The sequence below is a fragment of the Pempheris klunzingeri genome, chromosome 18, assembly GCF_042242105.1.
Source record: "Pempheris klunzingeri isolate RE-2024b chromosome 18, fPemKlu1.hap1, whole genome shotgun sequence".
Taxonomy (NCBI): Eukaryota; Metazoa; Chordata; class Actinopteri; order Acropomatiformes; family Pempheridae; genus Pempheris; species Pempheris klunzingeri.
This window is the reverse complement of record NC_092029.1, coordinates 22,166,822-22,181,087: the sequence shown is the minus strand read 5'-3', so window position 1 is coordinate 22,181,087 and position 14,266 is coordinate 22,166,822. Positions and strand designations below refer to the sequence as shown.

The 14,266-nt window shown below is 45.7% G+C and overlaps 1 protein-coding gene across 1 annotated transcript; it reads left to right on the top strand.

The window, feature by feature from the left end:
* The first annotated feature begins 5,842 nt into the window (after positions 1-5,842).
* stxbp6l (syntaxin binding protein 6 (amisyn), like) lies at positions 5,843-13,081 on the top strand. The gene is made up of 6 exons (XM_070849748.1): positions 5,843-5,996; positions 8,038-8,168; positions 8,254-8,581; positions 8,680-8,778; positions 12,786-12,943; positions 13,058-13,081. The coding sequence occupies exons 1-6, from the start codon at positions 5,843-5,845 to the stop codon at positions 13,079-13,081; spliced, it is 894 nt and encodes a 297-aa protein (XP_070705849.1).
* The last annotated feature ends 1,185 nt before the right edge of the window (positions 13,082-14,266 follow it).

Sequence of the window (14,266 nt, the reverse complement as noted above, 5' to 3'; positions counted from 1 at the left end):
CCCCTTGTTGTTCCCACACATGTGTATATCAGTGCATATTGTACTGGTACACTGTAAAATGAGAATTACACTGTACATCGTGGCCTCTAATCCAGACTATTACTGAATTTTAATTTGGGCTGTAATGAAACATGAACAATTCATTTTTGTTCATTTGGTCATCAACAGTCACTTCTTTTCCTGTGCAGTGCATGTAAAACACTTCACAGAATATCAGAATAACGTCTGAGTTAAACTAGTATTCAGTGATTTGTGACCACTGGAGGACACCAGACTCTTTGAGACCCCATCAGCTCGTCATGTGGCTGCTAGTAAACACTGTCTCCACGGCGGCGACATGTGAGTAGCATGTACAGAGAGCAGCAGCTTCAGTGCTGAGTATAGCTCACCCATATTGCAAACATACAATCACTGTAGTTATACTTAAAATGGAGGAAAATAGATTTGAAGCAGGCTCCAGTTGGGTTTCTTTATCGTACTTTGACTGTTGGGTTTCTTGTGTGTAAACAGGAAACCTGGCATGGACTTCTACAGCTAGGGTTCTCCTGGAGAACGCAGGTTCCTCTTTCATGTATTTGACAGTTTTACACACTGTTGCACGAGTAACCAGACGACTGGATGAAAGGAGAGATCACTAAAATTTTAAATAATTCAAATCCCTTTGACTGAACATAACACAAAGCTTTTCTGTTCCTTGTCTGAGACGAGGAGTTGCTGCGGACTAAAGAGCTGCTCAGAGTCACTTGTCACGTCCACATTCACATCGCACTCAACTGTCAGCAGAGAAGCGTGTTCGCTGGTCTGAGGTGTGCATGAGGTGTGCACATTCTTCTTTTACACATCTGGCCCCTGGTTACTACAGTGTAGACAAGTTCCCAGAGTAGCTGCGTAACCTGGTTTCTCTGAGTAACCCGGTTTCAGAATGCATGCAAACGTAGTGAGTGACGCTTCAGGTTGTGGCTACTATGAGCTACAAGAGCACTGCAGCACTGAGTGGCTTCATGGCCAGTACAGACAGGAGGAACCATTAGAGCTCTCCATTAACAGAAGACTTCACTTGATGGAGCTACTTTACTCTCATATCAATACGTGTGGCGTCATCATGCTTCCATGGACTGGCCTGTTGGCCTGAACATTGACATTTACATGGTAACACGTTGGTGGACAAACATGTGTGAGCTGCTGACAGACTAGTTGTTACTGAGCTGTTAAAGCTCTTACTCCTCGTAGGATGACGACATGACTGTAATCTCAGTCCAACTTTAGGCTCAAAGAACACTGACATATCTATGACTTACCAAGTTATCCTTCATCTGTTAGCAGAGTCAAGCACCAACTAGTGTCTGTAGTGTTTGGTACCACTAAGCTGTGTGTGTGAATACTCTGTGGTCCAAAAACTGTTACATCTGACGATATTTTTTCACTTTTATTTATTGATCTTTTAAGCATTTTGATTTTTTTAAGGAATTAAAGCCACACTTAGACTCAAAGCATGATATGGGTATGTGCCATGTACATAGATTACGGGCTTTGATTCCTTTGAATTGAGCTGAGACGTGGAGACATGAGCATGCAGACCAAAGAGGTCTACGTTTGGATTCAGTGACTTTAATGACAAACTGAGAACCATTCAAACCTGCCATGAATGAAGCTTACCACGTCCTATTGTCCCTTTATGTTCACTGTTCTGTTGTGATCCCTGTTCACAGTACTGTTAGGTGTTCTCCCTGGCTGTGCTCATGTTGACCTGTGTGGGGGGGTGGAGCCTGTGGACCTGGCTCTGCACAGTGAGCTTGAAGTCTCTTGGTGAAATGATTCCTCACTCCAGTCCTGCTCTGCCTCCACAAAGCTTTGTGATGCTCTAATTAGACTTCTTCCCCTCTGGCCACCAGCAGCTCTTACAGTTGAGTCAACTTAACTATAAGTGCAGTGACACTTGTGTTTAGGGGAAAACATAATGGCAGTGGGGCTGATTCAAGTAGTTAGTAATATCAGATTAGAATAAAACCACATCAGGCCTAAATGACCACAATGTACAAAGCTCCATGAAAATAGTATTTTTAAAATGACTTGAAGTATTCTAGTATGTGATCAGCTCCTCGTTTGTATTCACTTTCTATTTCCTTAATTGTCTTTGTGACCAAACAATCCCATTTACTGACAGGGTGGGGCAGCATGAGGACGTATGTATGTTAGCATCAAAGATGAGTATACTATTGATCCCTTTGAAATCTTTGTGGGCGATGAGTAGTGCTGTGTGTAGGCTGGAGAGAAATGCTGGACCTACGGTGTATGAATCTAACAGTCAGGACAGACTTTGCTACACTAGTCACACATAACTGTTTGTATGGGCACTAAACATTTCCATTACAGATATACTTAATAAGTGCCATAACATTTCTCCAGTAGTGGCAGCAGTAAGTCATATGGACGGGGTACATGTTTGCAGCAGCAGATGGCAGCCTCCTCACTTCTAATCCGTGCTGGTGTTGGTCTGTGGCTGGTGGTGGCTGTGTCGTCTTAACGTGTGCTTACCCTGTCTGTCCTTGTTTACATGACTCTCTGCTCAGCATCACAGGAATAACCGAATATCTCCTTCCTGTGGAGCACCTTCCCTGTTACCTGTGCCATATGTAAGCATCTGAATACACGCTGTCCAGGTTCCCCTCCTCTTCATGATGTTAGACAGATGTGTGTAGAAGAATTTCCTGGAAAGAAAAAGGTTTAGTGATATAGGACTGTCAGTCTGTGACTGATTGGACACAGCAGTGGACTGTTTACATTGTGTGACTTTGTAAAGTGCCATTTTTCACTTTTCTGTTGTTAAAAAAAATGTTACATAGCATCTGATCAACGTGCCGATGAGCAGTGCCAGGACTGATTAAACACCTGTGGATTACAGTCCACCTCCTTAACTGAGTGAAGTAGTTGAACATGAGGACACTGTGTCTCTGTGGTCATGCCCCCCCCCCGTCTACCCTTGCTGTACTGTTCCTTCTCAGATCATGTGGTGCTTTACCTTAACAGATCTCTGACTTTTCTTTTCAATAAAGGTGACCCACACCTCCCTCTGGTCTCCACTCATTCATTTAGGCTGAGCTCATCAGCTCTAGGTTAGCTTTTGCTGTGGACATTATTCTATTGGTGAGAACTGAAATAAGACTTTGGAAAGCAGGATGTCTTTGTAAGGTTTGTTCTTTGCAAAAAAGGTCAGACAACCGGACAGAGATCATAGCAGTCTGCAGAGAGTGAGACAGAGTCTTACTGTGACACAGGAGGCTTTCTGTGCTGCAGAAAGGAGGATCTCAGGGAGCAGAGCTATAACAGGCAACAGTGGCAGGAAAAACTCCCCTTTAACAGGAAGAAACTTCGAACAGAACCAGGCTCAGGGGGAGGGGGCGGTTTTCTGTCAGGGTCCATGTGGGGTGGAGGTTGGACAGAGAGAGAACAAACAGCAAACAATATACTAACAGCAACTATAGCACTGATAATAGGAATGTGACAAGCATAAGGATGGAGAGGAAGAGGAGGAGAGAGGAGCCCAGTGCATCATGGGAGTCCCCCGGCAGTCTGAGCCTACAGCAGCATAACTAGGGGCTGGTCCAAGGCCTGATCCAGCCCTAAACTATAGGCTTTATCACTAAGGAAGGTTTTTAGTCTACTCTTAAATGTAGAGAGGGTGTCTGCCCCCCCAACCCAAATGGAAGGAGGTTCCACAGGAGAAGAGCCTGATAGCTGAAAGCGTGTGTGTGTGTTGCTCCTTTTACAGCTGCATCAGCCTTTGCATTTCCCATAGAGACTGAGTCAACATTGTTAGTGTGAGACAGACATTTACACACAGCGATAGCTTTTGGCAGAAGGATAGCATCTGACTATGCAGCCACTTTTTCACAATGTAAGATAGGTTTGCCTTCAGATTTAAAAACTGTCTGTGTTTCCACAACGCACCAAAATCATGTACAACACCAAATGCATATCTGGAGTCAGTGTAAACTGTGACAGTTCTGTCTTTAGCCAGTTTACATGCTTCGTCATGCTGTGTGACAACTGCATATCCTGTTTGATTTTGTCCAGTGGCGGGATTGCGTGATGCTGAGCCATCTACACAGAGAATGAGATCAGAGTTAGGCCCCAAATCCTCCCTCCTATCTTTTGAGTGTTTAGAGAGGGAAACGAGGGGCTGAATCACACATATGAAACACTTGTTCCTGCGCAGGAGTTAATTTGACTGATGCAACACATTTAGATTCTGTCCAAAACAAGCGTGTGAGTGAAAGACGCTCATTTTTGCATTCAGCTTTGTACCATTTCTTTTCATAATGAGAATCAGGTCCTAATGAAACATGAGGAGTACAGTGCAGTGAGTTATGTTGCATGTGCTGCTCGTCTTCCATGGAGAAGGAGGCTGGAGGCAAAAATCAAGGCAACACGGAGAAGGAGGTGCCCTGGATACCTGACTGAAGAGATACACAGAGAAGCAAAAAAGCCAGTGACCATCACGATGACAGACATCCAACAGAGAGTGTCCTGTATGAAGAGCCCTGACATGATCCACACCTACTAGCTGAAGAAACTAACCCTACTCCATGAACGCCCAGCAGCACATATGAACCAACTGCTGATGGATGAAACAAGGGCGGACGGTCCCGATCATGAAGGACCCCCAGAAGGATGTCATTCAGAATCCAAATCAGCTCTTATTGTCCACATACAAGGAATGTGACTTTGGTTTTTCTACTGCTCTCATGTTCTGACACAGACAGAGCAAACACACATTTAACTCAAGCACAAGACATACAAACAGATAGTAATGTAATAGATATAGTGTAGATGGTCCAAACTATAACAGAAAACATAACAGTAGTGTAATGATGCTGGAATAACTACGGATTCAATGCGGACTATTTTATTGATAATGCCCCCCCCCCACCCCCGTGCTCTGACCACGTGCCTGTCAGCCCGTTAAATGGGACGGATCTCGGTGGATCCTCGCCCTCACAGTGAGGCGCAGTGTGCTGCGCGCGGCTATAAATGGATGGAGAGTGATCCGGTGGATCCAACAGGCTGCTGGCTGGAGCTCTGACCTGAGGACCGGGTCCCTGTGGAGGCTTCAGAGGACGAGAGCAGGTAGGCTCACCTCACGGATCCTCAGGGTGCTGCAGGGACTGTCTAGATGAGTCCTGTGGGGGTGTCACCTGGTTATTATGTCGGCAAGCTGAGCCTAAGAGCAGCATGAGGTCCAGCAGTAGTTTTAAGTCTAATGAATAACTGTTGTAGAAAGTCTTCTACAGAGTTCATGACTGTCCTGTAAAGTCTTCCCATGCTGAAGGGCTCACCTGGAGTCTGACTCTCCTGTCTCAGTAGTGCTGATTAGTCTGTAGATCTTTTCTGATGAAGGATTAGATGAAATGAAAGTAAAAGTAAAAGTTCCATCATCAGAGGCACCAGAACCAAACCAAAGAATCCAGCTCAGAGTGGAGGAGAAACCACATTATCACTGGTTTTACTAATGTTGACGTCGTGTCCTCACTTTCTCTTTTAAATGGAGTTTCATTGTTCTCATACTTCTGGTGTGTGAGTGCTGGTGTCTCTGTATGAAGTGGTCACACTCATTTTTGAGCTTTGAACTCTGGAATCCTTCCAGAAGGATCCAGTGACTTCTTCTATGTTGTGAGGGCTGATCTGAAGTCAGCCGTGTTTGTTACAAACCCACTGACTCTTGATCCTGCAGTCTTTCAGTCTTTCCGTCAGTGCCCACTGGCTGGACATTAGTCCATTGTCTGAACAGGCCTAACAAGCACAGCCATGCCCATCCATCACCTGTGTAGGTCTCAGGACGACAATGAACATTCAGTCTGCCATCAACAAAGAGGTCTTCATCCCCCGGGATGAGCGCATGCTGGTGGCAGTGGAGGTGCGGAGGAGGAAGAGGAAGAGGATGTCCTTCCTTCCTACTGGAGCCTCAGGAGACTACACCACGTTCATCTGTGTCTCAGGTTCGGTCCCACTTTCACAATGTCTTTATGTTGTCACTCAAATGATAATTCAGAGCCTGTAAAGTCCGTCTGTCTACAACCTCCAGGCCTCTGAGCTGTGTTCAGCACAGACACAGTGAAAAGTGAAGCAGGAGACGAATGAGCTCATTCATGTCCACAGATCATCATGTATCATGTAGAACTTTTATCTTAACACTTTAATAGCGTCAAATGTACATTTGATTAATAAGGGATTGATTTAAATGAATTATGATGACAAAATCAAAGTTCAGAGTCAAAATAGCATCATCAGCGTCGCTTGTTACACTGTTTGCTTCCTTTGAAACATACATTATTTGAATTCTTTTGTCCTAACAAGAAAAATGACAGCATTAGTTGTTCAGGAGCTCTTGGTGTGCAGGTTTGTGTGGACAGACACTCCAGACCATTCTTCTCACCCTGATTGCTTCCTGAGCTTAACCTGCCCTAAACATCCCCACTGCTTCCTCACAGCCACCAGGAAGCAGACATATGACTGACAAAGAATCTTACAAAGACAAAAACATATGATTTCATTATTTTTTTTTGGCATTGTGCCTTTATTTCACTTTCAGATGCTTCCTGTGGGCATTGTGATGGCAGGAGAGGAGAGACGGCAGCTCACTCACCCCCCCACATGAAGCAGCCTGTCCGTGGTTCGAACATTCACACTCTGACCTTTTGGTTTGTTTTGTTCCAGCATCACTTTTGCAAACGAAGCCTGTTTCTGTGTCGCTCACACACAGTTTTTGTAGCTCAGAACAGATGCATTGTTGAACAGTGCATCACAGCAGCAGCCATTGTTCGGGAGCAGAGCTGTCAGTGGACATGGAGGATGGAGAGCTCCTAGTGACAGCCAGCGTATCCGTCCGAAGCCAAAAGCACAATGTAGCTGTGCACCACCACCAAAGTGACTCGCTCCGACACCACCGCGCAGGAAGCTTGTTGAGATGCAGTTTAAAGCTTCTGTGTCAAACGGGGACTGCAACAAGTCTCTTCATCAAACTGGGCCGTCTCTGCTGCAGAGAAGGAACACGTTTGTCTGAAAACAGGAAGATTTTTGCTCCAAAGATAGAAAACCTACAGCAACCAGAATGCACTGCTGCTGTTCTCACCAGCTGGTGATGTTTGACTGTGGCGGCCTCCTCCTCCTCCATACACTGTTACTCCTCCACTCTATACAGCCCGAATGTCTGAATCCAGCATTAAACTGTTTTATTTTGGCGGGCAGAGGGGGAACGTAGAAGAACAATCTGTAGTTCAGCTCTAGCTCTCCGAGTGATGTGGTGGACAGTTTGTAAATCTGCGAAGTTTAAATGTGCATTTAAAGCGAACACATTAATCACTGCAATCAAACCTAGTGAGGAGAAGTTGGCTGAGTCTGACTGACCTGCTGATTCATGCTGTGCCTCGTCTCCAGCAGTGCAGTCTGTTCAGTTTGTGTCTCAAAGATTATTTGAAGTGTGAACTTGGGACAAATGCCTTTTTGATTCTTTTTTTGTGACTCCTGCATCGTTAAGTGATAACAGCTCCCTTTACCTCAGACTGCCTCCACATGTGATGAAGGCTCTGTTAAACAGGAAGTAATGTGCTCTGTAGCTCCACTAAATGATGAATCAGGATGAATAGTTTTTTCTTATGTAGCAATTTGGACCACAGCTCGCGTGTCACTGTGCATCTCTGTGTTATAGAATGAAGAATAAGTGAACTTTGTGCCTTGTACGGTCAATTCAGTTCAGCAAGTGAACTGTGTCAAACACAGTTCACTTGCTGAACTCTGTCCGGCTCCCTGCCAACACTGCAGGTTCCTACAGCTTCTTCTACCAGCCCCACCTCCTCCTTAGGTTCACCAAATCTGACTGTATCACCACCTAACGTGCAGTCAGTGTCTCTGACTGGAAACATGAGTATTCAAGTTAACAAAAGGCTTTTTAAACTCTCAGCACAGCTGTCATGGAAACAGGTTGTTCCACTGTGAAACTCCTATTGAAGACATCACTTTTGTGTTTGATCTGTTACCCAGTGACCAACACAAGGCCACACCAGCTCCTCATTACAAAGGTGAAGCAGTTTGGTGGCTCCCCGTCCTTCACCAGGAGGTCCCAGTGGACGGTGGAACAGCTCCGACAGGTCAACGGCATCAACCCCAACAGGGTCAGCGACATTCGGACTCTCTTTTCTTACCAGTAGTGGTGAGATGTATATTTTTGCTGACTTCTCCTGTTCTCTGCTCCTCCAGGACAGCCCAGAGTTTGACCTGGTGTTTGACAATACTGTGGACCAGTGGGTGGCCAGCTCATCAGCAGAGAAGTGCATCTTTGTCCAGATCCTGTACCACGCCTGCCAGACCTACTGGGAGGGGAAAGCAGGAAGTCTGGGAAAGACCGGAAAGCCAGGCAAGGTGGGCCGCCAGGGGAGAGCGAGTCAGTTGGCTAAGCGCGAGGCCGCAGCTGGTCCTAGTGACTCGGCGCCAGGCTCCGCGTCCAGAAGCCTGCAGGCCCGACGGAAGAGCTACGTTCCCCCCAGACGGGCAGAGTTCATCAACTGCCAGTCCAAACTCACAGGAGGTAGTGTCACATGATCGCTGAGGGATGTGGTACTCTGGGAATCATTTGGTTCACACGTGGATGAGCCCAGTGCTCACGTGCTTCCCTTGTTCTTTCAGATGCCTGCAGCATGAACCTGGTCATCTACCGCTGCAAGGCCTTCTTGAACCGTATGAAGAATATGATGGTGGCAAAACAGAGTCGATCACCAGGCCGAGGTAAGGCAGCGATTAAAGGGCCATTTCACTTCTATGTTTACTAGAAATGGTTAGTGCGACTGAGCCTGTCGGAAGCATAGTGTGATGTCTTCTGTGACTCGTGAGGAGTTTAGTCAAGTCTGAGAAAATAATCCTGATGGTGATGTCACAGTGATGTCATCAGGATTATCTCCATTTGTGCTTGGAGACTGCGTATTTACTGCGTACCAGGAAGTCTGTGAGGCTGAAAGACGTTAAGAACTTGCCTTTTTAGTGGTCTGTGTGACATCCAGAGGTGATTGGTGAGCTTCCAGGGGTGGACCTCATGGTTTCAGCACCTACAGCAGATGTTTCCATGCATTTTCAGGATTTTGTAAATGAAAGTGAAGCTGGAGCCGTTTGAGGTCTCCAGGTGATAAAGGAGGACTCTGGCTTTTTCCTCCCCAGTCAGTAGAAGGAGGGTGAGTGTGAGCAGCAGACAGATGTGTGCAGACAGTGACCCACAAGTGTGCTTAAAGGATATTTTCACTTTTTTCAAGTCTATGTTGATACAGTATTCACAGGCCCATGTGTAGAAGACAAAATCCACAGTTCTGTGTGAAGCACATTCTGAAGTTCAGCCGAAGATAATTTGAGGCTTCGGTGTCAGTTTAACAAGTCAAGAGGGTATCTTCCTAAGCTGTGATCAGTGACCCATCCAGTGTACATATGGACTTACAGAGTATCTGACTGGGTGGTGAAGCCACACCACTGCTCGGGCTGATGCCCCATTGGCCGTCGCTCTTCCAAAGTGAACAGACAGGTTAGTTTTATGAGAACCGGACAGCGGAGGTGAGGAAGACTATCACCCTCACAGTGGAGGGTTTATAGGACTAAGAGCTGTGGTCAAATGAGCCGCTGTTTGGATTCTGATGTGTTTGTTCATGTAATTACTGTATTGGTGCTTTGAGCAGCCCAAAAAAAAGAAAAAGAAAACGACTCGTTTTTCAGCAAGAATTTCTCACATTTGTTATTGGACATAAAAACGTTGTACTACACATCAGTACAGATATTTTTAGTCATCTGTTTTTTGAAGCTACAACTCTCCGGCCTTCTCTCAATTTCTTCTCAATTCTACTCAGTTTTGCTTCTTGTAACGTCATCATATTTCCTTTTAGCTTGCGCATTTGGTCCATGTTTCATCCTTGTATTCATTTGAAAGTGAACGTGAGAAGGTTTGATGTGTGTGGGAGTAGGAGGTGCAGTCTCTGGCACTGTGTGATGTTCTCCAGAGGTGCGAGAGGCTGAGAGTAAATGGTAAATCGACTGTTCTTGTCTTCTAGTCTTGTTCCACCGCTCTTTAACACTACAGTGACATTCACACACCAGTCACACACTGATGGCAGGTACCATGCTAGCTGCTCTGCTCATCAGGGGGAACTAACCATTCACACACCTTCACACCCCCAAGAGCTTCAGCTTCAGCAGCATTTTGAGGTTCAGTGTGTGGTTCCAGGCCCCCCTCTGGCCAGACACTGACAGTTGGATCTTCTGATCTGTGGACGACCCTCTCTAGCACAGTCTGCATTCACTTCAGCAGTGAATCACAGATTCTTTCGGTTCCTCTTATCAGTGTGGGGGTTTCATTTTCAATTTCGATTAGAATAGTGATTGAGCTGCAGTACTCTGATCATTCACTCTCCATCGTGCTGAAAAATGATGGGTTACCTTCACTAGGCGTTTAAATATTTACCAAAGTAATATTGTTTGGCTGCAAGGGACCATTAATGAAAATACATTTTCCTCTCTTGATATATTGTTGACTCTGAAATGTAATGTCTTGTAAAATAGTCCAGCAGTGCCACCTTTCTGAAGACCTGCCAGCAGACTGACTCTTCACATGTTACTATTGGCATTTTAAAAACAACATCCTTAGAAATGTTAGCATGTTTAACCTGATTATCAGCACCACTCCTGTTCCAGGGTGTACTTCTTATTTTGTTCTGTTCATGAAGCCACTGATGTGTTCAGCAAATCGGCCGTGTGACACACTGTAAGGGTAGAAATAAGAGGCCTGAGATTGCTCAGTGCAACACATTTAACTCACTCCCTCACTCCCATTTCGTGTACCACATCGTCTGTACTATAAGCCCCCCCCACCAATCAAAAAACACGTTTATAAGAAAACACACACACACACACATAAAGCAGAAACTAAAACAACATGGAGAGAAATATAGAGAATATAGTCGGCCATCCGTAGACGAAGTCAGGCCGGCAGGTACAGAGGTACATGGGCTATGCCATGACGGCAGAGCTACGGTTTACATGTTGCCTAGCAACAGTTTCAGCGGTGACGTAGCCCGCATGCACTCTTGTTTAGACCATAGCTTGACATTTGGTGCATCCTTAATCTCTTATTTGGTTTGATTTCCTGCTTTTCCAGTGTGTTCTGTGGCTGTCTCAGACTTCCTCCCTACCTTCCTGACCATGACCCCCCAGGTCACATCATCCTGGGCTCGTGTGTCTCTCTGAGTCTCTGTCCCTTCCGTCTTTTTGTCTATTGTCCCGTCTGTGCTGCACCTCCCTGCTGCAGTAGAAAGGCCTCTCTGTGATGCGGCGGTCAGATGAGAGGAGACTTTGTCATTTTCGGGGAGGTCAGTACAATAGTGGGTCTTTAGGAGGCCCGGGGCTCTGAGACTGACGGGGAGCACGCTGCACCATTGAACCCGCTTCCAGGGGCAGTGTAATGGATGGGAGACATGCCAGGCTGCAGTTAACGTTCGGCATCCTTAACCTCAGCTGACCTGTGATGTGTGATGCTTCATTTAATCAGAGCAAGACATTACCTTTGGAGGTCAGGGGTCACAGCTCAGGCTCACAGGCACTTCAGCAGGGAGATACCTGCTGACACAGAGGCTTGAAGTGACAGAAAACTCCAAACTTTTGAATTTGTTCATTGTTTTGGTAGATTTTCCATCAGCTCTAAACAATCAATCAATCAATCAATCAATCAATCTTTATTTATAAAGCGCCAATTCACAACAGCATTATCTCCAGACTCTTACCATAAAGAGCAGGTCTAGACCAAACTCTTTAATTAGAGAGAGACCAACGATTCAGGAATTCAACATTAAGGATTCAAGAATCCCCACATGAGCAGCATCAGATATTATATTAGGAAACAGTGGAGGAAGAACTCCCCTTTAACAGGAAGAAACCTCGAACAGAACCAGGCTCAATGTGGGCGGCTTCTGTAGGGGTCTGTGTTGGGTGGAAACAATGTCAAACATGTTTCACAGTTGGTGCAGGAATACAGCATTTGTATTCAGGTTGTGCAGTAATGTAGTATGTAAATGCCTAACCAGAACTGGTATGCATATAAATGTACACTATGATGGATAAAAAGCTTCTAATGAGGTACTGATGAATATATATACTGTGATGTCTACGGGTGTAAACAGGCAGGAGCCAGTGTGGCCGAATGTTTGCTCCCTTCTGACCGTCAACAGTAAAAGTGGATGGGGAAGTGGGGGGAAAAAGCCGACAGGTGCTGACTGGAGGATAAGCTGAGGGGGGTGTGCAGGAGGGAGGGGTTCAGGAGCAGGAAGCTCCAGCAGTGTCCGTGACAGATTTGCCTAATTTGCAATGAGGATTGAATCATTGTGAGTGCAGTGTTCTATGTGTGTGCAGCATGAAGGGGCCACAGTTTTGCAGCCCTGCGTTGTAAAATGACAAATAAATGAACGTTGAAAGTGAAAGAAAAGCTGCTCGCTAGTTAGCAGCTATGATACACTGGGGTGGCAGCAGGTGATGCCAGTAACTGTCAGACTGTGTGCTCGCAAATCAGCCGACTGCTCTGTGACGGTTCACACCTCGGTCTGTCCGTCCATCCACTAGCTGTTGAGACACCTTTCTCTTGACCAGATTGTCAGAACAGTGAGGTCACTTCCTGTGGTACCAAAAGGAAAATGTAACGTGCGACAGGAGACTTGAATACATTTCTCTTTACATGCTTCCTCCTCTTTTGTGTGTGTGTGTGTGAACAGGTCAGTCTGGGCAGCGTGCCACAGGGAGCACTATGGGTAACGTAGTCCAGAGAATGAATGTGGCTCTGGGTGAGCGTGGAGACAGACTGACCCGTGCTGAGGACAAGACAGTGGAGCTGATGCACAAAGCCCAGCAGTTTGCAGACACCGCTCACAAGGTGACATCATCATACAGCTACAAAGAACTGATAATATGTGTAATAAAGAAAACAGAGCTGTGATTTGGAAATGTCTTTGTTTGAGACATCTGATGTTGTTTTATTTCCCGGCAGCTGGCCCTGAAGTATTCAAAGTAGAGCCCGTGGGAGGATGGATGAGTTCTTCAGGACATTAAAGATGAGTTCTGTAACACGGACACTAACACTGTCTGATGCCAGCGGATGAAGCTAACTCCTCTTTAAAGCCTTTTTGTGAGAAGACAAGTGGGGAAGAGCGACTCTCAGCAAACTGCTTCTGCCCTGAGTGCAGCGGGGACGACTAAACACTGTCTGTGATTCTAAGCTTTGCTCTTCGTCCTGGAGACGCCTCCGATGAATCTCCTGTCCTAAATGAGAAAAGAAGCTGGACTTGTAGATTTGAGCTCCAGTTATTTAACATTGTGAATTGTTTTGACAGTACTGCAGACTTTCCTGTGACAGTCACTGAACTGTTATTATGCTTACACACCTGCTAACCTAAGATCTGTGTGACAGCTAGCACTGCTCAGGCACATGGTTTAGACTTACTGGATTAAACTGCACTAAATGTTTGATTTGAGATTACCCTGCACTTTATCACCATTATTCTGTGTTCCCCGATGTATGTTAGTGTAAGTGTGTGTTAGTGTGTGTGTATGTTAGTGTGTGTGTATGTTAGTGTGTGTGTGTGTGTGTGTGTGTGCATTGTCATGTTGTCAGATCTGTGTTCTTCTTCTATGTTCACATCGATGTGTCCTGAACACTCAGGAAACTGTCACTTTGTGTTTTGTCTGCTGGTCTGTGTGTGTCTTCCTGCTTCTGAAGTGTGTCTCAGAGGTCTTGTCTTGAGAGTTGAGTGAGGGTGGATCAGGTGGATCAGGTGGATCAGGTAAGTCGGAGTGTTTGTCAGTGAGAGGAGTTCCATAGTGAGCACTGCCAGGGAAGCTGGTCTGTGTAGAAAAGGCAGGCTGACTTTAGAAGGTTGAAACGTGACTTCAGTTGAATCCCTAAATGTTTGCATCATCTCTTTCAGACTGATTTCAACATTTGTGCCTCTAAGCTTAACTGGTTTGGACTATTAGTGTTCCTTCATATTTTGCTTGTTGTTTCTGAGGACAGTTAAATGTATGTGCTGTAAATGTCTGTGATGTGTTAACTTAGTGACAATGCTCTCTTTAACCAATTAAATAAGCCTGGACCTATGTGTTAAGGTGTGCTTTGTGTTTGGCTGGACCACAGCAAAGCAGAGCCGAGTCTGTCCCTGACACCACTGGTCAATGCAGTGAGTGCAATGAGGGCGGGTTC